Raw genomic sequence first — 27,190 nt, forward strand, 5'->3', positions numbered from 1 at the left:
ATGTATAGATTCGGAGAAGGCAATGGCACCCCACTCCAGTAATCTTGCTTGGAAAATCCCATGGACGGAGGAGGCTGTTAGGCTGCAATCCATGGGGTTGCTAAGAGTCGGACACAACTGAGTGACATCACTTTCACTTTCATGCATTGGAGAAGGAAATGGCAACCCACTCCAGTGTTCTTGCCTGGAGAATCCCAGGAACGGGGGAGCCTGGTGGGCGGCCGTCTATGGGGTCGCAGAGTCGGACACGACTGAAGTGACTTAGCATAGCATAGCATATGTATAGATTATTACCTTTTCCTACATTTTCTATCTCACTTTAGTCTCAAAAAACTGCTGTACGCTAGAGAGTATAAGTATCATCTCCATTTTAAAGATAAGAAAAATGAGGCCCCAAAAGTTTAAGAGACTTGCCAGCAGTAAGCCAATACGATAAAAAAAAAAAATACATGTATCAAGAGTTCAGCTTAACTGAGTAGCACCAAACCATGCTCCACTTTTCCAGCTATCACCACAGATTATAAGCAGCATTTCCCATATATGATCCCTCTACAAAACAATCTCAATAGTCTCCCTTTTACACATGTACACCCATGGCTAATTCACCTGAGTGTATGGCAAAACCCACTTTTTTGGGTTTTGGCAAAACCCATTACAATATTGTAAAGTAATTAGCCTCCAATTAAAATAAATGAAAAAAAAAAAGAGAGTGAAAATATCCGAGATTGCAAGGATAACATTTTGCAAGGGACTGGCCGAGAACACAGGGATATGATGACCCCGGTTCTGTCGCTGAAGCCTTGCATTTCAAAGAGTAGCAGATATGAAGAAAAATCATGGAACAATTTAGTCTGGTCAGTGGAGAGAACACTGGGCATGAAAAAACGCAGTTCTTTGTCCCAGTCTTGTCACTATGTGGTATGACTTTATTATGATTTTTGTTCTGAAGGGGGAGATACAAATTCCTACTGGTCAACAGTGGCCATCTCTCTTAATTTTTATTCTCATGCCAAATGTCTGGACACTATAATGGGATCAGAAATACCCTTGAGAAACTTGGAAGCAGTTGCAAATTTCAGTAAGATGGAAGAAAATGAGTTGCCAGTCTTAACATGCTCAGGAGCAGCAGCTGACTAAAGTAAATGCCTTTAAAAACATCAGATCAGATCAGATCAGTTGCTCAGTTGTGTCTGACTCTTTGCGACACCACGAATTGCAGCACGCCAGGCCTCCCTGTCCATCACCAACTCCCAGAGTTCACTCAGACTCACGTCCATTGAGTCAGTGATGCCATCCAGCCATCTCATCCTCAGTCATCCCCTTCTCCTCTTGCCCCCAATCCTTCCCAGCATCAGAGTCTTTTTCAATGAGTCAACTCTTTGCATGAGGTGGCCAAAGTACTGGAGTTTCAGCTTTAGCATCATTCCTGCCAAAGAAATCCCAGGGCTGATCTCCTTTAGAATGGACTGGTTGGATCTCCTTGCAGTCCAAGGGACTCTCAAGAGTCTTCTCCAACACCACAGTTCAAAAGCATCAATTCTTTGGCGCTCAGCCTTCTTCACAGTCCAACTCTCACATCCATACATGACCACAGGAAAAACCATAGCCTTGACTAGCTGGACCTTTGTTGGCAAAGTAATGTCTCTGCTTTTGAATATGCTATCTAGGTTGGTCATAACTTTCCTTCCAAGGAGTAAGCGTCTTTTAATTTCGTGGCTGCAGTCACCATCTGCAGTGATTTTGGAGCCCAGAAAAATAAAGTCTGACACTGTTTCCACTGTTTCCCCATCTATTTCCCATGAAGTGGTGGGACCGGATGCCATGATCTTCGTTTTCTGAATGTTGAGCTTTAAGCCAACTTTTTCACTCTCCACTTTCACTTTCATCAAGAGGCTTTTTATTTCCTCTTCACTTTCTGCCATAAGGGTGGTGTCATCTGCATATCTGAGGTTATTGATATTTCTCCCGGCAATCTTGATTCCAGCTTGTGTTTCTTCCAGTCCAGCGTTTCTCGTGATGTACTCTGCGTATAAGTTAAATAAACAGGGTGACAATATACAGCCTTGACGAATTCCTTTTCCTATTTGGAACCAGTCTGTTGTTCCATGTCCAGTTCTAACTGTTGCTTCCTGACCTGCATACAAATTTCTCAAGAGGCAGATCAGGTGGTCTGGTATTCCCATCTCTTTCAGAATTTTCCACAGTTTATTGTGATCCACACAGTCAAAGGCTTTGGCATAGTCAATAAAGCAGAAATAGATGTTTTTCTGGAACTCTCTTGCTTTTTCCATGATCCAGTGGATGTTTGCAATTTGATCTCTGGTTCCTCTGCCTTTTCTAAAACCAGCTTGAACATCAGAAAGTTCACGGTTCAGATATTGCTGAAGCCTGGCTTGGAGAATTTTGAGCATTACTTTACTAGCGTGTGAGATGAGTGCAACTGTGCGGTAGTTTGAGCATTCTTTGGCATTGCCTTTCTTTGGGATTGGAATGAAAACTGACCTTTAAAAACATAGATGACCGAAATGAAATTCCAGTTTATTGCAGTGTGAAGGGTCTAGGGATTTTGGATGCTACAGATAACCAGTGGGTTAAGATACTTGTCACCACTCTATTTTATTCTCTCTCTCCCCTTGAACTGTGAAAGGTAAATAGTCATGGAATCAAACATATGTACTGAAATCTGAAAGCAAAGTATTAAATATAAAATCATTCCTTTTTTTTTTAAATTACCTTTTTTTTTCATATTCTTTGTTTAAAGTAATCTTTTGTGGAAAAACAATTATCAAGAATTCAAGAAATGCTGAAGGAAGAGTGGTACCAGATACAGATTTTAATTCTGTCACTATACACCATGTAATTCCCAAAAAATATTATTATATAACATCTAATAAACAAAGTCAAGATCTAAAGGGAATACATACACTCACAATTTCATATTTCTCTAATTGATTTTTAAATACAAACATCTGGTAAAAACAAGCTGAATGAATGGTTTTCCGGCATTCACTAAATATTTCATGTTTATTCCCTGTTTCTCCTTGTTAAATTATAACCTCTCCATGTATAAAAGCTTTCTCTTCCACTATAGTTCCCAGTATCAGATCAGATCAGATCAGTTGCTCAGTTGTGTCTTACTCTTTGCGACCCCATGAATCGCAGCACGCCAGGCCTCCCTATCCATCACCAGCTCCCGGAGTTCACTCAGACTCACGTCCATCAAGTCAGTGATGTCATCCAGCCATCTCATCCTGTGTCATCCCCTTGTCCTCCTGCCCCCAATCCTTCCCAGCATCAGAGTCTTTTCCAATGAGTCAACTCTTTGCATGAGGTGGCCAAAGTACTGGAGTTTCAGCTTTAGCATCATTCCTGCCAAAGAAATCCCAGGGCTGATCTCCTTCAGAATGGACTGGTTGGATCTCCTTGCAGCCCAAGGGACTCTCAACAGTCTTCTCCAACACCACAGTTCAAAAGCATCAATTCTTTGGCGCTCAGCCTTCTTCACAGTCCAACTCTCACATCCATACATGACCACAGGAAAAACCATAGCCTTGACTAGCCAGACCTTTGTTGGCAAAGTAATGTCTCTGCTTTTGAATATGCTATCTAGGTTGGTCATAACTTTCCTTCCAAGGAGTAAGCGTCTTTTAATTTCATGGCTGCAGTCACCATCTGTAGTGATTTTGGATCCCAGAAAAATAAAGTCTGACACTGTTTCCACTGTTTCCCCATCTATTTCCCTTGAAGTGGTGGGACCGGATGCCATGATCTTCGTTTTCTGAATGATCTTCACGACCCAGATAATCATGATGGTGTGATCACTGACCTAGAGCCAGACATCCTGGAATGTGAAGTCAAGTGGGCCTTAGAAAAAAGCATCACTATGAACAAAGCTAGTGGAGGTTATGGAATTCCAGTTGAGCTATTTCAAATCCTGAAAGATGATGCTGTGAAAGTGCTGCACTCGATATGCCAGCAAATTTGGAAAACTCAGCTGTGGCCACAAGACTGGAAAAGGTCAGTTTCCATTCCAATCCCAAAGAAAGGCAATGCCAAAGAATGCTCAAAGTACCGCACAGTTGCACTCATCTCACACGCTAGTAAAGTAATGCTCAAAATTCTCCAACCCAGGCTTCAGCAATATGTGAACCGTGAACTTCCTGGTGTTCAAGCTGGTTTTAGAAAAGGCAGAGGAACCAGAGATCAAATTGCAAACATCCACTGGATCATGGAAAAAGCAAGAGAGTTCCAGAAAAACATCTATTTCTGCTTTATTGACTATGCCAAAACCTTTGACTGTGTGGATCACAATAAACTGTGGAAAATTCTGAAAGAGATGGGAATACCAGACCACCTAATCTGCCTCTTGAGAAATTTGTATGCAGGTCAGGAAGCAACAGTTAGAACTGGACATGGAACAACAGACTGGTTCCAAATAGGAAAAGGAGTTCGTCAAGGCTGTATATTGTCACCCTGTTTATTTAACTTATACGCAGAATACATCACGAGAAACGCTGCACTGGGAGAAACACAAACTGGAATCAAGATTGCCGGGAGAAATATCAATAACCTCAGATATGCAGATGACACCACCCTTATGGCAGAAAGTGAAGAGGAAATAAAAAGCCTCTTGATGAAAGTGAAAGTGGAGAGTGAAAAAGTTGGCTTAAAGCTCAACATTCAGAAAACGAAGATCATGGCATCCGGTCCCACCACTTCATGGCAAATAGATGGGGAAACAGTTCCCAGTATAGAGCCTTGTATATATTAAGTAGTGAACAAATGTTTAGTAAATTCTTAACTAATGCTCTGAATTATTTTTCCTTTACATCACCTAGCTTTCAGGTCCGATTGGGGACAAAATTTTGTATAATCAACAACTGACATATACCAAAGTAAAATACAGTCACTTGGGGACTAGATTGAGTTTGAAATAGCACTAGTATGCCAAAGGAACCAACTCATTTCTTGTGTTAACAACGAAGAGAAAAAATCAAATTGAAGCAAAGCATGCATGACTGTAGTTGCTCTTAGAGTAAGCAATCTTCTTTCAGAAGGGAAAATGTAAGAAGGCTCTTCATCACAGATCCTTTAACCCAAAGTGTAATTAAAAATAAACATGGTTACAAAGCAGAAACTCTTCTGACAGGCTCCAACATTTTGGCAAATTTGGATTTGACAAAATTAAGTGTCAAAGTTGAAAGAACAGTAAACAGAAAAATAAAAGTAAAATGAACAAATATTTTTATTCAAGAGGACAAATATAAATATTTCTAATTTTGCTCTCACCTAGAATTTCACTAAAATTTAATAAAGATGTATATGTGCAATTTTATTTTAAAGGCATTAAGTTTATGAAGATGTGGAGAATGTAGAAAAAAGTTGACTTTGGAAGCTATAAAACATAGGGATAAAGGGCTAACTGATTTAGCAGACACAAGAGGCCAAACTCTAAATGAACTACAAGAAAAGCAGAAAACCATTTCATTTTATAAAACAAAATCTTTCAAAGGCTGAGGAATGACCCAAAGTATTTGAGGTGAGGGGAACTGAGATAGGAAGACTCAGAAAATATTAGGTCAGTATTCAGTAGATGCTTCATTAGTAAATTTTAGATATCTTTCTCCATTCTGGTAGTTTTATTTTCTTAGAGTTGGTATTTATTTTTTTAGTTTTTCATGTATACTACTTATCAATAGTTCAGTCCTACCCTCTTGGCAGGGTACTTGCTGCCCCTCACCCTCATCTATGCAGAACTGAAAACTAGAGGTAGATCTTCCAGAAGGAGTTAAGGTAAGAAGTGCCACTGGACAATGGACAATGAAATCATATGGAAAACAGGATTACTGAATGAAGAGACAACCCTTCCACCTGCTTCTCCTTCTTGACTATCAAAATACTTTAGCCTGGGCTTTAGTTTCCAGAAAGATGTGAAGAGTCTTCTCTAGAGAACATGACCAGCCTAAGTGGAAAGATAAGGCATTATCCCTAAATAATCCAGTCAGAATGGCTACAGAGAAGCTCAACCTGCAAACAGAGCTCCATGGTTTTATTACCGTACTCATTAAAAATGAGTATTAACCTCAGGATCTCAGATACTGAGGAAAGCCTGTAACATGAACGTCAGGGACTAGAATAAACAAACAGGTACAATCTACTTGGAATAATAAAACTATTTAAGGATAAAAGAAAATCATTAAAATTCTCAAGAGAAAATATTGTATTCATGGAACGAGAACAAGACTCCTATAGGAGATGAACACCTAGGGGAAACAAAAGAGCTTCTAAAATAAAAATGCAAAAGTAGAAATGACAAATGCAATAGAAATCATGGAAGATAAATTAGGGGAAATACCAAAAAGGTAGAAAAATAGAAGAAAAAAAAATAGAGGACTAGCAGAGGGCATCTAAACAAGCGGAGTTATAAAAAGATTAGACAAAACAGAAGGGGGGAAAAACATTAATGAAACAATTAATATTTTCCAGAACTCAAAGCAGTAAATTCCTAGACTAAATGGGGTATATTGTACCCAGAGAAATAGATGAAAATAGAGGCATACCAAGACACATCATTGTGAAATTTCAGAACGCTAGAGACAGAGGGGAACTACAATGATATTTCAAGAATTAGGAATCAGAAGTGCTTTTGAATTTTTCAATGATGACATCTAAAGAGATTGACAATGCAATGATGAACTTAAAAACATTTCCACCCTAAAATATTTTACCCTACCAAACTATCAGTCAAGTGCAAGGACAGTTAAAAATAATTTTCAGACTTGCTTATAAGGTTTCATAAAACTAATCTACCACAAACACTTTTTCTTAGAAATTTTCTTTTTTTAAAAAAGATGTGCTGCTCTCTGAGCATGTAACAAAGGGGCAAAATAGAAAAGGGGAAGATGTGAGATAAAGCAACTAGAGGACACGATCCAGGAGAAAGGCAAAGGTAATTCTCAACAAGATGGTGATGGGTGTGTATGAGGTATGGAGAATAAGGAGTCCATCCTGGACAAGTCAGAAGGTCCTTACAGTTTATTAATGGATCAATTAATAAATACTGATTTAATAAAAATGTTAATTATGTTGGGGGAAATGAAGGATCAGAAGTGTATACGCATAGAGAGTAAGAGTAGGAAAAAGAGCTAAATTCTCATCTTTCAAAATGGTTAAAACTGAAAAAATTAAGAAATCACCCACATAAGCATACCATATAATGACATGGAGCTAAGTGCCAAAAGAAACAGCTAAAAAGTTCAAAGTAGTAGCCTCTGGGGAGCAAGAAAAAGATAAAGAGCAAGACAGTCTTTCATCTATACATGCATTAACAATTTTAATATAAAAACCTACCCAAAAATACACCTCTTCTGTGTAAACAGTAACCAGTTTCAATGCAGAAAAATCAGAATTACAACTGTTCTTGCAGTTAAAAACAAACAGTACTCTTTCTTTGAAGGTGAAAAAGACTGGGAAGACCAAGTTGTCTTCAGATGATATGCTTCATTAAATTCTTTTGGAAACACTAAGACATGAAATATATTTTGGTAGAACATTCCATTAAAGTATAACATTTAAAATCAATATTAAAAACTTACAAAAACATTTCTAATTTCCAAAAGATGTGTATTTTCTCAGCATTCGTAAGTGTAAAGGTTTAACAAAAGGAAACTTTAAAATCAATCTTATTTAACTCATAATAAAAACTGCTTCTTCTATTTACTGCTATGTTTATCTAATTTCAACCCAAATCATTTTTCTTTACTTACACACCACTAATTCCACTACAACTCGGAACTGGGGCTCAAATATCACTGATTTGTAAACAAATACGATTCAGATGATAGTACTGTTATACTAAAATGACATCAATCTCTCTATGTAAAAATATTTTTATAAGCTTACTAGAATTAGCTATCAATTTGGAGTATTTTATTCTTATCTCTCTCTCAACACTCAGGCTGTTGCTCACTCTTACTTTTATCAGCTTTTAAAGCACTGAGCAAAACATTACTTAAAAGTAAGTACAATGCATTGCATTAAAAATAACCACAAAAATATATTATTGATGATGAAAAAGAATAAGGAAACAGTCCCTTCTCAAACGTATGTCACTCAACCAGCTCTTCTGGGCAGGAATGCTCAGTTAAGAAGATGGAGAGCACAATTTCCCCACATAGGGAGTTATGGGAAGCAACATCAAATATAGTCTATAAAATTAGAAAACTTCATTCTATACGTCCAGATGGAAACTCTGCATAGAATAGCTTGCTAATTTTTAAAGTTTTAGAAATTCAGAAAGGCCAAAGAAGTTCTACCTCAGTGACAGCAGCCATATTTCAGCCAAAATGCAAAGATTATTTTAGGCTTTAACCTCACATTTCTTATTTGGAAGAATTTCTGGTTGTAAGAAACTTGAGGAACAAGCAATATGTTCAAAGTGGTGAAAGAATACTCTAAATAGATAAAATGACAACTGAATGCCAGTACTATTTTAGACTTTTTCTCATTGCAATTTTCCCCATAGGAAGCATAAACACTAGACACAACTGGATATCCTTGCCAGCCCTTCAATTCTAGCCATTAAAGAGCTGGATACCATGTTTTGAGAATACTGGTAATAAAATGAACCAGAAATATGGTAATTTGTGTCTCTCATAAAATTTCAAAAGGTTAGATAAAAATACTGTTTCAAATACTGCAGAAAGTTTTTACAAGTCCTCTTCTATAATGACAGTTTTCTGCTGTAATAGAATTTCCTTCATATGCTTGGTTTGATAAAATTGCATTAATGGTGTAGTTTACATTTAGACTTAGTGAAAAGATTTACCCAGGAGCCTGGTTACAACTCACCTACACTCATTTCCATGCAGGTAGCCCTAGACAAAATTATCTGTGAATCAAATTTGTCTTTACCTCCCCCTTCACCTCCGATCTCCATGGCGCTTTCCTTCCATTCAGTGCCCTCATTCCTATTCTTATCCCAGGTTTTGCAGATGCTCAAACTTCCCTGAAAGAAAATGAAAGTGAAAGTGAAGTCGCTCTTTGCGACCCCATGGACTGTAGTCTACCAGGTTCCTCCGTTCATGGGATTTTCCAGGCAAGAGTACTGGAGTGGGTTGCCATTTCCTTCTCCAGGGGATCTTCCCAACCCAGGGATCAAACCCAGGTCTCCCACATTGTAGGCAGACACTTTACCTGTCTAAGCCAACAGGGAAGTCCTAAACTTCACTATTTCTCTCCAAATCAGCAAAGTCCCAAGTACTGCTGCATGCCTCTATTACTTGTCCCTTGGTTCTCTCACATTCTCTATTTCAAGTATTTACTACCCAAGTCAGCAAATGACTTTGTCAGAAGGGAAAAGAGGTTATCATTTATGATTTACTGAAATTACCCTCCGCTTGTAGAATCAACTACAGTAGCACCATTTCTAACCTCTTTTTCTCAAATCTCACAAGAAAATATGCCCTTCATCCTATATGAAGCTGCTGGCTGTGTGACGAATCAGTCCCTCCCACCCACTGGAGGACCATGACCCACGGGCTATCCCTCTCCAGTTACTTCAGTATATTTTCTTCATTTGTCATCTCCACATTTATAAATATTAACATCTTCCTCATCTTTCAATGACAATATTTTAAATTTGAACCCATTTCCCTTTTAAGTCACATCTTCCTATCTCTCCTTTTTCCCACCACACCAAGCTTCTCTAAAAAGTAGTCACCCTGGACATCTCTTCTTCAATTCTCCACCTTCCCATTCTCACCACTGCTATCTGGCTTCCCTAGCCATCACTTTCCTCAAACTTCCCATGTTTAGCAACAAGCTAACTGAAAAATCAGGGGAGGCGGCCGAAAGGAGCAAACTCATGTCTAAGGAGCAGTGGCTGCGCGGGCACAGGAAGGCCAAGAGGAGCTACTCCATATTCAAGGCCAGGAGGGGCGGTGGTGAGGAGATACACCTCATCCAACGTAAGGAGCAGCGGCTGTGCTTTGCTGGAAGAGCCGTGAAGAGATACCTCATGTCCGAGGTAAGAGAAACCCAAGTAAGATGGTAGGTGCTGAGAGAGGGCATCAGAGGGCAGACACACTGAAACCATAATCACAGAAAACTAGCCAATCTGATCACATGGACCACAGCCTTGTCTAACTCAATGAAACTAAGCCATGCCCATGGGGCCACCCAAGATGGGTGGGTCATGGTGGGGAGGTCTGACAGAATGTGGTACACTGGAGAAAGGAATGGCAAACCACTTCAGTATTCTTGCCTTGAGAACCCCATGAACAGTATGAAAAGGCAAAACGATAGGATACTGAAAGGGGAACTCCCCAGGTCAGTAGGTGCCCAATATGCTACTGGAGATCAGTGGAAAAATAACTTCAGAAAGAATGAAGGGATGGAGTCAAAGCAAAAACAATACCCAGCTGTGGATGTGACTGGTGATAGAAGCAAGGTCCAATGTTGCATAGGAACCTGGAACGTCAGGTCCACAAATCAAGGCAAATTGGAAGTGGTCCAACAGGAGATGGCAAGAGTGAACATCGACATTCTAGGAATTAGCGAACTAAAACAGACTGGAATGGGTGAATTTAACTCAGATGACCATTATATCTACTACTGTGGGCAGGAATCCCTCAGAAGAAATTGAGTAGACATCATGGTCAACGAGAGAGTCCAAAATGCAGTACTTGGATGCAATCTCAAAAACGACAGAATGATCTCTGTTCGTTTCCACGGCAAACCATTCAATATCACAGTAATCCAAGCCTATGCCCCAACCAGTAATGCTGAAGAGGCTGAAGACTTACAAGACCTTTTAGAACTAACACCCACAAAAGATATCCTTTACGTTATAGGGGACTGGAATGTAAAAGTAGGAAATCAAGAAACACCTGGGGTAACAGGCAAATTTGGCCTTGGAGTACGGAATGAAACAGGACAAAGGCTAATAGAGTTTTGCCAAGAGAACACACTGGTCATAGCAAACACCCTCTTCCAACAACACAAGAGAAGACTCTACACATGGACATCACCAGATGGTAGACACCGCAATCAGATTGATTATATTCTTTGCAGCCAAAGATGGAGAAGCTCTATACATTCAGCAAAAACAAGACCAGGAGCTGACTGTGGCTCAGATCATGAACTTCTTATTGCCAAATTCAGACTTAAATTGAAGAAAGTGGTGAAAACCACTAGACCATTCCGGTATGACCTAAATCAAATCCCTTATGATTATACAGTGGAAGTGAGAAACAGATTTAAGGGACTAGATCTGATAGATAGAGTGCCTGATGAACTATGGATGGAGGTTCATGACATTATACAGGAGATAGGGATCAAGACCATCCCCATGGAAAAGAAATGCAAAAAAGCAAAATGGCTGTCTGGGGAGGCCTTACAAATGGCTGTAAAAAGAAGAGAAATGAAAAGCAAAGGAGAAAAGGAAAGATATAAGCATCTGAATGCACAGTTCCAAAGAATAGCAAGAAGAGATAAGAAAGCCTTCCTCAGCAATCAATGCAAAGAAATAGAGAAAAACAATAGAATGGGAAAGACTAGAGATCTCTTAATGAAAATTAGAGATACCAAGGGAACATTTCATGGAAAGATGGGCTTGATGAAGGACAGAAATGGTATGGACCTATCAAAAGCAAAAGATATTAAGAAGAGGTGGCAAGAATACACAGAAGAACTGTACAAAAAGGAGCTTTATGACCCAGATAATCACGATGGTGTGATCACTCACCTAGAGCCAGACATCCTGGAATGTGAAGTCAAGTGGGCCTTAGAAAGCATCACTACGAACAAAGCTAGTGGAGGTTATGGAACTCCAGTTGAGCTATTTCAAATTCTGAAAGATAGTGCTGGAAAGTGCTGCACTCAATATGCCAGCAAATTTGGAAAACTGAGCAGTGGCCACAGGACTGGAAAAGGTCAGTTTTCATTCCAATCCCAAAGAAAGGCAATGCCAAAGAATGTTCAAACTACCGCACAATTGCACTCATCTCACACACTAGTAAAATAATGCTCAAAATACTGCAAGCCAGGCTTCAGCAGTACGCGAACCATGAACTTCCTGATGTTCAAGCTGGTTTTAGAAAAGTTAGAGGAACCAGAGATCAAATTGCCAACATCTGCTAGAGCATCAAAAAAGCAAGAGAGTTCCAGAAAAACATCTAGTTCTGCTTTATTGACTATGCCAAAGCATTTGTCTGCATGGTTTCCACAATTTCCACATAATTTCCACAATTAACTGTGGAAAATTCTGAAAGAGATAGGAATACCAGACCACCTGACCTGCCTCTTGAGAAACCTATATGCAGGTCAGGAAGCAGCAGTTAGAACTGGACATGGAACAACAGACTGGTTCCAAATAGGAAAAGGAGTACGTCAAGGCTGTATATTGTCATCCTGCTTATTTAACTTCTCTGCAGAGTACATCATGAGAAACACTGGACTGGAAGAAGCACAAGCTGGAATCAAGATTGCCAGGAGAAATATCAATAACGTCTGATATGCAGATGACACCATCCTTATGGCAGAAAGGGAAGAGGAACTAAAAAGCCTCTTGATGAAAGAGGAGAGTGGAAAAGCTGGCTTAAAGCTCAACATTTAGAAAACGAAGATCATGGCATCCGGTCCCATCACTTCATGGCAGATAGATGGGGAAACAGTGTCAGACTTTATTTTTCAGGGCTCCAAAATCACTGCAGATGGTGACTGCAGCCATGAAATTAAAAGACGCTTACTCCTTGGAAGGAAAGTTATGACCAACCTAGATAGCATATTCAAAAGCAGAGACATTACTTTGCCAACAAAGGTCCGGCTAGTCAAGGCTATGGTTTTTCCAGTGGTCATGTATGGATGTGAGAGTTGGACTGTGAAGAAGGCTGAGCTCCAAATAATTGATGCTTTTGAACTGTGGTGTTGGAGAAGACTCTTGAGAGTCCCTTGGACTGCAAGGAGATCCAACCAGTCCATCCTAAAGGAGATCAGTCCTGGGTGTTCATTGGAGGGACTGATGCTGAAGCTGAAACTCCAGTTCTTTGGCCACCTCATGTGAAGGGTTGACTCACTGGAAAAGACTCTGATGCTGGGAGGGATTGGGGGCAAGAGGAGAAGGGGACAACAGAGGATGAGATAGCTGGATGGCATCACCGACTTGATGGACATGAGTTTGAGTGGACTCTGCGAGTTGGTGATGGACAGGGAGGCCTGGCGTGCTGTGATTCATGGGGTCGCAAAGAGTCGGACACGACTGAACGACTGAACTGAACTGAAAAATCAATCACATATTCTGTCCACATTCTGCCTGAGGGCAGACGGTCACTCCTGTTGGTCTTTCTTAGATTTTAATTGCTTTATGAGTGATATTACTCACTCTTAGGACTTCAACCAATTTCTATGTGAACAGAATTTTCAAATCTTGGTTACAGCACTCACTGTTCTCCAACTGTCTTCTAATGTACTTCCCCTGGGAACTCCAAAGATGGTGCCTTTAATTTACCATTTTCAAAACTATTCACTCATGCTAGAGATTCTAGCTCTTGTTATTATGATATCACCATCCAACCATTCTTCAAAGCTTAAAATCTCAGAATCTTGATTTTTTTTTAATTCTCCCTAACCTTGACATCAAATTCTCCTCCAAATCCTTCTCATTCTACTACACAAAGTCTAAAATATTCACCCCCATCACAGTTTCTGATCTCTGATCTTTGATTTACAGTTTCTACCTCTTCTCTTGTCTAGACTATATTAAAAGTCTCTTAACTGGTCGACTAATCTCCTCTTTTCTTACCCTGGACCCAGCTCCATGCTGTGTCCAGGAAGTATCCTAGTTAAAGTAGTGAGCTGATCCATAGAAAAACTAGATCCACAGAGTTTTTTTTTTTTTTAATAGCTCAAATAGTGAGCGCCATTCCTAATTTGCTCTCACAATGCAGTAGCCCAGCTTCTAATAAATTTTTTGACCTAGTCACTAATTAGTAAAGCAGCTTAAAGCTCCATTGCTGTATTATAAGAAAATACGCAGAATTATAACTGAACCAGTGGAACTGTCCAGAAGTGTTTTTTATACAATAAGCACTAATAAACATGAAATACAACTACAGGATCAGTGCCTGATTGTATTAAATATGAAAATGTGAATCTTTTTTAGTATACCCCAAACTAGATTTCCAGAATAAATTTCACTGATAGTTTTTTCAGGATAACACATATTATATATGCAGTTACAGGTGGCACCAGTGGTAAAGAATCCACCTGCCAATGCAGGAGACATAAGAGACGTGGGTTCAATCCCTGGGTCAGACAGATACCCTGGAGGAGGGCATAGCAACCTACTCTGGTATTCTTGCCAGGAGAATCCCATAGACAGAGGAGCCTTGGCAGGCTACAGTCCATAGCGTCACACAGAGTTGGACACAACTGAAGTGGCTTAGAGCACACACACACATATATGGGGAATTCAAAGCAGATCCAATGATAAAGTGGTTTTTAAATTCAGCCATGATAGAGGTAATGACTCAAAACCCAACTTTGTACCCCTCCACTGCTGTCACTTTACTCCAAGCCACCACCATCTGTTGCTCATTTATTTCAGTAGTCATTCAGTTGATCCCCAACTTTCACTCCAGTTCTCAACAATATTCTCTAGATTGGCTAGAGCAATCATTTAAAACATGTACAGATTGTTACTTTTCTGCCAAAACCATCCAAAGGGTTCCCACATCTAAATGTCTCTCAAAGCTCTGTCTCCTGGGTTTAAGATTATATTTCTTGCCTAATCTCTGTAAAGATATCCCACAAACACAATGATAATACTCAACATGCCCAAAACTCAAATTACATCCTAAATCTGGTCACCCTCCAGTATTCCCTATTTCAGTTAATGGCACAGAGGTACACATGTTCAACTTCCTTTATTCCCAGTACCTCTGAAGAACTGATGCTTTTGAACTATGGTGTTGGAGAAGACTCTTGAGAGTTCCTTGGACTGCAAGGAGATCAAACCAGTCAATCCTAAAGGGAATCAGTCCTGAATATTCATTGGGAGGACTGATGCTGAAGATGAAGCTCCAATACTTTGGCCACCTGATGCAAAGAATTGACTCTAGAAAAGACCCTGAAGCTGGGAAAGACCGAAGGCAGGAGGAGAAAGGGAAATAGAAGACGAGATAGTAAGATGGTATCACCGACTCAATGGACACGAGTTTGAGCAAACTCCAAGAGTTGGTGACGGACAGGGAAGCTTGCCGTGCTCTGGTCCATGGGGTCACAGAGAGTGTGACATGACTGAAAGACTGAAGTGAATTGAATCTACCACCAAGGCTTTTCAATCTATTATCTTACATATCTTACAAACACATCCCTTTTTCTTTATCTCCACTGTCACTTACTTAGTTCATACTCTCAGCTTAACTTCTAAAATCTATTTAGTTTTCCGACTTCACCTATTCCTGATACACCATCAGAGTGAACTTTCCAAAATACAATATGACCATGTTTCTCCCTGGTTAAAATCATTCACTGGCTCCTCATCACCTATAAAATTCAAATTACTTAACATGGCATAAGGACCTCATATCCCCCCAACTCCTTTACCTGTTCAAAGGTCAAGGAGGTCCTCCTTAAGAGGTCCTTTTAATTCCAGCCACACCGGGCCATTTGCTATCCATAAGCCTGTTGCTTCATACTGCTGTAACTTTACCTTAATGGTGAAGCCTTTCCTGACCCATCCTAGCAGTTCCTAGGGCAGAACATACAGCACTTATACCATAGTACATTTGGTCCTCATTATTCATGGAGTCTGTATTTGTGAATTTGCCCACTTGATAAAATTTACCTTTAACGCCAAAGTCAAAATGCACGGTGCTTTTGTTGTCATATGAAGACACTAAGCAGCAAAAACGACATGCCTAAGTGTGTGCATCCCCAGCTTAGGTTTAATGAGGCAACACTCTGCTTTCTTGTTTTACTCTCACACAAAAAATAGGTGTCCTTTTTATGGTTTACTGAGTGTCATGTTTTTCACATTTTTGTGCTTGGTTATTTTGCTGTCTGAAATGTCCCCCAAGCATAGTGCATAAGTGCTGTCCAGTGTTCCTAACCACAAAGAAGTAGGTGATGTGCCTTGCAGAGAAAATACAAGTGTCTGAAGAGCTTCCTTTAGGCATGAAATTATAGTGCTGTTGGCCGTTCAATGTTAATGAATCAAGTATATACACACACATATACTAATAGATATATATAGATATATATGCATCAAGATGTCTTTAAACAGCAACACACAGAAAGCAAGGTTATGTACTGACCAGTTAATGAAAATGTGACTGGGGCTTGTAGGAACCTAACCCCCTTCTAGCCTAGAGACAATGGCTCAGTGTTCCCCAATTCAGTGTTCAAAGAGACTTACAGAACAAAACTACCACAAAGAATGAATAATGAGAAGTGACTGTATTTTCATTTACATGTCTGTCTTTACCACAAATTAGTGGGTTCTCTGAGGGCAGAAATAGCATCTTATTTATCTTTGAACTCTAACTCTTATTATTATGCCAAATGTACTGCAGTTACCATTTATTGCACATAATTTAAAAAATTGTGGTTTCTCATTGTTGTAATTTTCCCTTATATATTTAGACTTCATGGTAAGATCCCCATGCTGCTTCCCACCCCAGGGAGGCCCTGCTCAACTGCACAGTTAATGCCCTGAACCTTGTCCTTCATCCCTGTCCTTTCACCTCTTTTATAGCTAAACATCATGCTTTTTAAGTCAAATTTAAAAAAGAAAAAAGAAAAATGTAGTTAAATGAACAGGCATTTATAGAGATTTAGTTTTCATCAGGTCAGTTAGCACTGATGGACTTGGACCTAAAAAATAGGAGACAAGCTTCCAGAAACAAAGGAAGGCTGAGCACAGACGTCTACACTGTCTCCCTCCTGAGGACTCACTGAAATGACAGAATACATGCTTTTTAAAAAGAATAGAAATATTACTGGAGGTAGATGAAAGAGAAATGAGAGATTAAATACCAGAAATTTTAGGAAATACTAGAAGTCAGAAAGTAGGGGAAGATGCTTGCATGTCCAACAAAAAGATGGACTTAAAAGTCTGGAAATCATTCTCTCACTAATAGAACAGAAATACTAACCAAAATATCCAAAACATCCTCTCAAGTACAACAGCTAGTGCTCAAGAAACTCCCCATGGGCCCATGTGAAGAGGATAAAAACAAACTGGTAAGCACGTGCTTGAGTCATGGCTGCACAAAGGGTTCGCAGAGTCAGCACCTAGTTCAGAAGCAGCAGGTTAGGCCTTGGTTTGAACTAGGTTTGAACTAGGCAGTTCAAAATGAACTGCCAACTTAGACCCCTCCACATAGAGCAGGAACCATACAAGACTAACCCCACCTGGCTGAAGATACACCTGTTGGCTAAGGAAGACAATGAGGATATGAGCCTTTTACAGCCTGAACACCATATTAGGGGGCAATACAACCTGAGAATTTGTAACCACAGCCTACTCTCCAGGATTCAGAGTTCCCCTATACCTACTTAATTCAGAAAATTCCAAGCAGAAAAATTACAGAGGTGCCCAAGAAAATCCTTAGCAAATCTTCCCTGGAGGAATGTGCCCCCTAACCAGACTGCACAGAATCCCCTGAATAAAACCCAACCAAGCATGAGCTGGCCATCTGAAAAATCATACACACACACACACACATACACACACACAAAAACACTCAAGAAGAGAAAAGAAAAAAAGACAGGTAACTGAGAACACAAGAGTAATGCTGTCATAAAGGAAAGCAGGTAAGACTGAAAAACCATAGTAATCTAAGCCATTATAAGTAAGCACAGTTCTTCCCAAGTGAATTTTTTTCTGGGCCTCCCATGAGAAATGCATGTGTGCTCAAATATTCTTCTTTCATAGTAGAGTCAATAAAGTTGAAAAAATAGACATATTTTCAAAGATACACAGTGTAATTTTAAACTTTACAATACTCTCACCCAGGACCAGTACCATTCCCTCCCCAAGAGCATCTGGAAACGTGTGAAGACATCTTTCATACTCCAATGGCTATGGCAGAGAACTGGGGCACTGAACACTAAGCGGTGTTCAGCACAATCCCACATGACAAAGTACAGTGCTGCCAAAAACGCCAAACACCAATTATTGAGAAACACTTTACTGATATGACTCGGTTCGAAACTGTTATCAATGAATAACTCCATGAAGTAAGATTGGGAACAGAAAAATTTTAAACTTTCATTGTACATTCATCCTTCTGTGTTATTTTAATTGCTTATCATTAAGATTAGAATTCTCAAAAATTAAAAATAAGTTTATATAAATAAGTAACGAGAGGGAGAGCTGTCCTGTTTATCAATCAACGTCAATCCTTCCCTTTAGATAAAGTGGGTGGTTCAGCACACCAAGGATAAAAGCAGTGCATCAGACTACCCTGGAATTCTTAGACTCAGAAGAGTAGTCTCTGCAAGCATTTAAATATTTCTTAGATAAAACATCTCCTGAATTAAAACAGAGTTATTGATGCTGGCTGTGCGCTTAGGCAGTGAGGACCCAAAACCTCTTTCATGAGGCGGCAGCTGCCTGCAATGCTCTCCACGGCTGACAGACGCCCAAGGAAGGAGTCAAGACTCAAAGCAATAAGTAAGCATGTTTGAAGCAGTGGGGTAGATGTTTCTGTTGTGCAGTTCCAGAATATGTCACTCAATAGACAAGTGAATGTCTCTTTAACAGGTCAATGAGGCAGATCAGTTTTAGACTGATGGAAGGCCAATTAACAAAACATCTGCACAGATGAAAACAGAAGATTAAGACGTAAGTGATACATACTAGAAGTAGACAGAAAATATTTACTACAAAAAAACAAAAAACAAACCTACACTTACTCCAGAACTTCACCTCTCAGAGATAAATTTTCAACACACACACACACATAGACACATAAACACAATATGGATCCACCACATCCTGACTACTACATAATTGCTCTGTACTTTTGCTTTTCCTCCCTATTCTTTTCATACACAGAGTACCTAGTACAGCTGACCCTTGAACAATGGGGCTTTTAACTGTGTAGGACCACTTAAACGTGGGTATTTTTTAACAGTAAATACTACAGTACTACCCAATCTATGGTTGGTTGAATTCACAGGTACCAAGGAACTCTAGGTAAGAGGCCCAACAATAAATTAGCCACAGATTCCCAGCCCCTCCACTCCACCATCTACCATGTCATTCAAGGGTCAGTGTATATACACAGGCATATGGCACTTGTACTTTACTAAATGATCAATATGTTTAAGTCAACATCAAATTGAGGTAGGTTAAGGGAAAAAATTGGTTCTTAATGTTTTCACTTATCATTATAAAGCCATTATAATTACAATACCTTTTAAAATACCTTTTTGTATGCAGCTGTTAAATGTAATGTTGTAGGTATGGCAATCTATCTATAAGCAGGGATAAAATCATTCGAAAAGAAATAACTCCTACACAGCTTTTCCAGGAGTCAAGTATTTCATTTAAATAAACTTGTATATCCAAGTGGCTTAGTGGTAAAGAATCTGCCTGCAATGCAGGAGATGTGGGTCTGATCTCTGGGTCGAGAAGACGCCCTGGAGGAGGGCATGGCAACCCACTCCAGTATTCTTGCCTGGAGAATCCCATGGACAGAGGAGCCTGGCAGGCTACGGTCTATAAAGTCGCAAAGAGTCAGACAAGACTGAACAACTGAGCACGTGTGCATGCGTGTGCACACACACACACAAAAGAAAGATTACAACGGTTTTAAATAATGTTAAAAAAAAAAACCTTGCATAAAAAATGAGAACATTTAAACATCACTAGAATAAAACCTGGACTCAAGAACTAGTGCAACCCAGACCTAGGACCTGAAGCACATGAAAAAGTATTCTTACAAAAGAAAGTACTTAAGAAACTACATCAAACGGCCCTCAGAATTTGGAAATCAAAGTGCATCTAATCAAAGTACCCAAGATGCACGTGCTCAGTTGTGTCCAACTCTTTGCGACTCCTTGGACTGTAGCCTGTCAGGCTCCTCTGTCCATGGAATTTTCCAGGCAAGAATACTAGAGGGGATTGCCATTTCTTTCTCCAGGGGATGTTCCCAACCCAAGGATCAAACCTGTATCTCTTGCATCTCCTTGTATCGGCAGACAGATTCTTTACCAGTGCGCCACCTGGGAAAGAAAGTGAAACCGCTTAGTTGTGTCCGACTCTTTGCAACCCCACGGACTGTAGCCACCAGGTTCCTTGTCCATGGAATTCTCTAGGCAAGAATACTGGAGTGAATTGCCATTCCTTTTTCCAGGGGATCTTCCCAACCCAGGGATCAAACCCAGGTCTCCCACGCTGCAGGCAGATTCTTTACCATCTGAGCCACCGACGTCCCTAGTGCCACCTGGGAAGCCCAAGACCTAGCCTGAGGATACGAACACAGTAAAGAAAACAGTGACAATCAAGTGTATTGTAAGCTGTGGGAAGAAAGAAGACATTAACAGAAGACAATTAACAATCAGACTTGCAAAAAAAAGAAACAATAAATTGATACAGGTCTTTAAAATTGCCCAGGGAAAAACTGCTTACTCCCATACTCCAGGGCTATTCAATCTTGGCACTATTGGCATTTTGGGCTCTGTTATGGGGGGGCGGGGGTGTCCTATGAATTGTTCAGTAGCATCCTTGCTCTACCTACTAGATGCTAATAAGCAGCCCCCATCTGAACTGTGACAACCAAAAATCTTCAGATATTACCAAATACCCAGCGGGAGGCAAAAACTGTCTCCTTAAAGCATCAATGGTATATTCTAAACAATGTGAATCAAGCTAATAAAGTTTGATACTTCTACCATCAAAATCACCTCACTTTTCTTGATCACACCGTAAATGTCTCATATTAATTTGGCTTTCATAGCTCAGTTGGTAAAGAATCTACCTGCAATGCAAGAGACCGCAGTTTGATTTCTAGGTCGGGAAGATCCTCTGGAGAAGGGAAAGGCTACCCACTCCAGTACTCTGACCTGGAGAATTCCATGGACTGAACAGTCCATGAGGTCACAGAGTTGGACACAACTGAACAACTTTCACGTTCAGAGAAAGTATGATCATGGCATGGTCGTAAGAGGTATTTGCTATACAATTTCTTTCTTCTTTTTTTGGTGAATTAAAAAAAAAAGTCAGAGAGGAAGAGCCATGACCATACTTTATATATGCTCTCTGATAAGGCAAGTCAAATCTTTTTTGACTTCACATACTTCCCCACAACTTCTAGCACTGAAGTATTTTTCAGGCACTAGAGCACTTTTAAAATATAATATTCCTGGTTTAATATTTTTATCATCTTCCTCAGTACTACCAGTGTCTTGATTTTCTAAGTTTCCCCTTTTCTTAATTTTTAGTTCCTCTGTCCCTCTTTTTCCATGACAGCACCCACCAGCACCTCAATTATCATTACAGTAAATATCCTCCCTTTGAAGTTAATAGTATACCATGAAAATCCAAATAAATTTGACTTATTAATATCCAGGTAAGTGGTCTCAAAAGAACTTTTTTATCCTTTGATAATGAAAAGGGTTAAATATGGTTGAGAACAGCCTACTGAAATCTAAAGAATATAACAACTTATTTAAAAATAAGAAACTAAATGAAACTTTTAAAACAAGAACAGGGCTTATCTTGGGAAAAGATCCCTAAACTCTGAAAAATCCAGGGACTTTCCTTGGCCTAGGAATCCCTTGAAAACTTCAAAATACCTCTGTATTCCATTTAACTGGCCAAAGTGAATTCACAATTTCACTATTAATATATTCATCTTTTACTCTCCATTTTCTCTGCCACCTCTGTCTTCCAAGCTCTCGCTGCTTCACCTTTAAATTACCACTGCAAGGCTTCTCCTACTGTTCTTTTCTTCACTGTAATTCACTCAGTTGTAAGACTATCACACAGCTCGTTAAATCATCATTTTAATGACAATACTGCATTAGAAAAATAGGGCTTTCTGCCATCTGGAAATACTTACATTTCTTTTAAAAATTGAGCTTTTCATCGAATCAATTGAATTCCTCTATTCTCTAATACAAACTCTCTGTCCTAACCACATTGATCTTTTTACTTCCTATACTTACAACCACACATCTCATTCCCACCTAAATGCCTTCATTCATGTTACCTCACCCAAAAATATTCTTTTTTGTCTTAGCTATTCAATATCTCACCAACTGATGACCCACTTCTTGCTTTTTTATAATTAAAGTTTTAGAACTAAACGCATCTTAGGACTTTTCTCAAAATTAATCCAATCAAATGAGTAGCAAGTCCCCCTCTACAGGTAAGAATTTCTTTTCTTAATCTATCTCAGAACTAACAGTCTGCTGCACATGATAAACCACTACTTACGTGCCAACTTCTGAAGTTTCCTAATTTGTTCAATAATAAATGCTAAGAATTGCCTAAGCTCATGGGCCAATGCTTGGCTGAGGGGATACAAAGACTGTTTCTTCCCTCTTTTTTACTATATGAAATTCCAGTATATACACATATTCATGGATTTCCTTCTGGTAAACATTTCTAGAGTGTAAACCAATTCTAAGTTGCTGTTTCTGGAGATACTTTTGGGAAAGAGGGAACTGCAGGTTTGGAAGATAGAAGAGAAATAAAGAGATGGCAGAGTAGGAGTAGAAGATATTTGCAGGGCCCTGCTAAAAGAGATAGAAACAGACAAAACACATCTCCAGCCTTCGATCTAGAATCACAGTGTGTTGGGAAGGAGAGAACAAAGGTGAGAAAGGAAGGACCAGCAGCCACATCAGTGTTCCACTGTGTCACATTCTGACGTGAACTGGCATGAAGTTACCAGAGCTGGAAAGGAACTATAAATACCCACTTGGCTATAGCGAGCAAGTCAAATAAAGGTTACTAAAAGCTTATTTTTTAATCTCAAATATTCAAGTTACGCTATCTCTAAAACAACAGTTAGTAACCTTTAAGTGAAAATAAGAAAGGCTCTGAATAAGATACACTAAAAATTGCTTCCCAACCCCAAGACTGGAAATCCTGAAACATTTCTTTGAAGAAAGTAGGGGAAACTAATACCTGATATTTCAAAACTGCATAAAATGCTGATATAGCTAATGCTTTAATTGGGAGGACATTAAAGCTTCTAAGATTTCTTAAGGGTTCACTCACAATCTGACTCCTTGGCCTGACATCTCCTGTAACAGCTTAAATTCCTTCAGGGAAGGTATCTCTGCCTTGGGGTTTTCAAGAACCCAGTGCTAAGGGTGGCGAGGGCAGCTGTGATTGATGGCTTTGCCCATTTGCCTCACAGTGTTCCAACCTTCTTAAAAAATGTGGTTTAATTTTTTTCATTTATCCCCGATTACAAATGACAATTAGCAGTTTAAAACAGAAAATACCTGAATCAACTTATATAAAATCATGCATGACTATCATTTAATTTCTACAATAAGCAACTTAAATGAATTAAATTTCTTTTAACTCAGCTACCTAAGTTACTCAGTATACTACCCAAGTATACCAAAATCTCAGGTAGAAGGATATTTAATAGATGAGTAAAAAGGCAAATAACTTTACATAAAATGAAACTTCCCTTAAACATTTCATTATATGTAGATATATATATATATATATATATATATATATATATATTCTAGGTAAAATAAAAAGACAAATCCACTTGAAGACAGTGACACTCATCCCAAAGACTAAAGAATTCCTATAATATGGTAAGGAACCATTATGAACATATAACAAGTATGATTATTGTCTTCATTCCCAACTAAATGCTATATTTTCAAACACTACTAACTTCTTTAGATTTTAAGGGCAAAGAAGAAAGAAAATTCAGGATTGTGTGAATTTTATAAAAATTTTAGATCATGCCTGAAGGAATCTTTGAGGTCACATAGTCATCTTTCCACCTAATATTTAACTTGCCTTTGTAAACACACTGAAATGTCATATAAAAATAAGACTTTGTAACTTTAGTTAATAGCACATAACTTATTGGACTACTTTAAAAGCAAAATTCTTATAAAAAATATTTATTAAGTAAGACATAGTTCTTACGCTGGAAAGAAAAATGTGAAAAAATGAATCAAGCTAAGGCAACTGAAAATATGTTTATTCAACAAATATCCACTGAACATTTAACACTGTACCAAACAGTAAGAGAAGGAAAGGATACTGACATTTACTGACTGTCCCAGACTGAGTGCTAGACACTTTGTGTTTATTATCCAATTAAAACCTTACACCAACCCTACAATGTAAGTATTACAACCCCTATTTTAGAGATGAAGTATCAATATATCAAGTTCAACAATAATACCAGGATCTGCCAGCAAGCTTATTATTTGTACCACACAGAGAGCTCTGTGTCCTGGACAAAGTAAAAGAGATGGAAGTTACAAAAACTGGAATTACAATCCACATCCCTAACTCACTTGCTGAGTAAGAAAATAATAAAATACCCAGTTTCAAGAAATTGTGCTATTTAACTACATAAGAAACTGAAAATATTTTGCTAGTAAGCAAAACACCAAATAATATTTGTTGCAGTTAGTGAAAAGTAAATCAAGCATTAATATGAATAGCAATAAAGTATTTATGCAATATTATATAATTTATAAAGTTATTACAGTATTAAAACAAAATTTTCCAAAACTTCCAAAAATCTGAAAGTAACTATGAAATTAGCTCTATGTCACATGAGAAACTACTTAAGTGAGCTACAACTGGAAGAATTATTTGCAATATATTAGAGCAATTCTTTTCTGTACAAAACAAAGATTTCTTTATATACACACACTATATATATATATATTTGATACAAGACCACCAGAGTCATATTGTTCTTTATATGAAAGCCAAATTGAATGCTTTAGAGAGATCCAAAGAAAGCAAGTGACAAAACAATAATACAAAAAAATCCAAATTGCTGTATAATTAAGTGTAAGTCAACTATAAACAATCGAGGAGTCATAAAACACTACAAAGATCCTACACTCAGATTCCTCCACAAACTTTTAAGTTCTTTCTCCAAAGCCAGAGCAAGTTTCTATAAGAATATTGACCCAGAGCTCCACTCAAAAGATACACACTCAAAGAAAATGTTAGTGTGTGCATGTGTATTTATATTTTGAAAGTGAAAATGTTATTTAAGGTATATGTGAGTCATTTATTATGACTCTTCACTTAACCAAAAACTACCACCAGACATAATCAAATCATATCAGAGGGCTTTACTCATGTGCTAGCTAATATAAGATTTTTTTTCAGGAATGATGTCCAGGAAACTATTTGTAATAGTTACGTATAAATAGGACCAGGTTTTTCAGCCCCAGCACTAGGACATTCGGGCTGGATAACTCAGGGATGGCCCACCCTATGCACTGTTTGCAGCATCATCCCTGGCCTCTGACAGATGCCAACAGCAACCCCCTCCCAGTTACGACAGCCAGATGTCCCCGAGAGAGTGATGAGAGGGCAGCAAAACCGTCTCTGAATAAGAAATGCTGATGCAGAGAGGAATGAGGATGGAAAAAAAGACTTTTACCAGTCCTCTTCTGAATGATCAAAGTGGTAGGTTGAATAATGGTCCCCTAAAAAACACTCATGTCTTAATCCTTGGAACCAGTGAATGATACATTATTTGGAAAAGGGGTCTTTGCAGATGTGATTAAGGATCCTGTGACACGGAGATTATTCTGGAGCAAAGGGGAGCTCAAATGCCATCATACGTGTCCTTATAAGAGAGAGGCAATAAGAGGTTTCTCTCTTTTTTGCTCACACAAAGGAAAAGGTGATGAGAAGAAGAGAGCTGAGGGAGATGTGAAATTCTGCCTTTGAAGACTGGAGTGATGCAACGACAAGTCAAGGAATTCTGTCAGGCACCAAACTGTGGAAGAAGCAAGGAACATAGTCTCTTCTTGAGCCTTTGGAGGGAGCACCCTGATTTTGGCCCTCTGATACTGACTTCAGACACCTGGCCTCCAAAACTGTGAGAGAATAAACTTTTGTTTTTAAGCCACCAAGTTGGTGGCAATTTGTTACAGCAGCCACAGGAAACTAGCACAATCATATAAGGGTTTTAATCTGATTTTTAAAAAACTGCTGATGAGCAAAAGAGATAATGTGTTGAACACTCAGCAAAGTTCCTGAAACATAGTAAGCATTCAAAAATACTGTTGATGCCATTATCGATATTCAGCCAGCTATGTATAAGCTTCAAATTCTTGGTAGCAAAAGGAAAAACTAAGGATGTTCAAACAGTAAAATGGGAATACATGCACAAGACTTAACAGTGAAAACACACGAATCAGCCCCTCTTAGGATGTGTATTTACCAGCTGTGTCAATGTTGTGCTATAATCTGTCCTGTACTGTAAAGATAAACCGTGGATGAGACCAGCCAAGACAGCTTCTTGGGGGAGGCAAGCTTCAACATTTTTGAGCAGAAGAAACAAGTAGTCAAAGAAGGGGAAACAATGAAAGTGGGGAGAGCAATGGAAATCAGTCAGATGTTTACAGAGCTACCAATCTGGCCAAAGTAGAGACCACAGACTTTGTGAGGGTGTATGTGTGTTACATCACTCAGTCATGTCTGACTCTTTGTGACCCCATGGACTGTAGCATCTGTCCATGGAATTCTCCAGGCAAGAATACTGGCATGGGTTGCCATTTCCTTCTCCAGGTGATCTTCCCAACCTGGGGATCAAACCTGGGTCTTCCACATTACAAGCAGATTCTCTTCCATCTGAGGCATCAGGGAAGCCCTTCTGAGATTAGTTACCTAAAGGACCCTAAAAGCTATGTTGATTGATTTGGTTGTTGAAGAGAATACTCTATAAAGTGGATTATTTTATAAATATTGACTCTTGGGGATTCTGAAAATATAAACACGCTCTGGCTCCACACCAGACATACTAAACTAGAATCCTTTGGTTAGACATATCTCTAAAGGATTCTGACAGCCACTTAGGTAGAGAACCCCTGTATCAGAGTCAACTCATGGCAGAAGACCTACAGAATTAAAGTGTCATAAAGTATATAACGTATTCTCAAAGTATGCATTCAACTACATTAACAGCATTTTCCATGGTTAAAACTCCTCCTA

General features: G+C 38.9%; 1 protein-coding gene across 10 annotated transcripts in view; it reads right to left on the minus strand.

Annotated features, from left to right (window-relative positions):
* PALS2 (protein associated with LIN7 2, MAGUK p55 family member) overlaps positions 1 to 27,190 on the minus strand; it is a 165,054-nt gene that overhangs the window by 101,833 nt on the left and 36,031 nt on the right. Inside the window, exons 1-2 of one of the 10 annotated variants that reach the window (XM_061414334.1) lie at positions 13,444 to 13,646; positions 8,914 to 9,007 (exon numbers count right to left, since the gene is read on the minus strand). The exons of 7 other annotated variants lie outside the window; for them this stretch is intronic. In XM_061414334.1, the coding sequence (XP_061270318.1) occupies positions 8,914 to 8,938 (25 nt within the window). In that variant the 5' untranslated portion in view covers positions 8,939 to 9,007; positions 13,444 to 13,646. Of the gene's footprint in view, positions 1 to 8,850; positions 8,870 to 8,913; positions 9,008 to 13,443; positions 13,647 to 27,190 lie in introns of those variants that run through there. 2 more of the 10 variants (XM_061414338.1, XM_061414333.1) reach the window with 2 other exon arrangements.

The sequence above is a fragment of the Bos javanicus genome, chromosome 4 (assembly GCF_032452875.1).
Source record: "Bos javanicus breed banteng chromosome 4, ARS-OSU_banteng_1.0, whole genome shotgun sequence".
Lineage (NCBI taxonomy): Eukaryota > Metazoa > Chordata > Mammalia > Artiodactyla > Bovidae > Bos > Bos javanicus.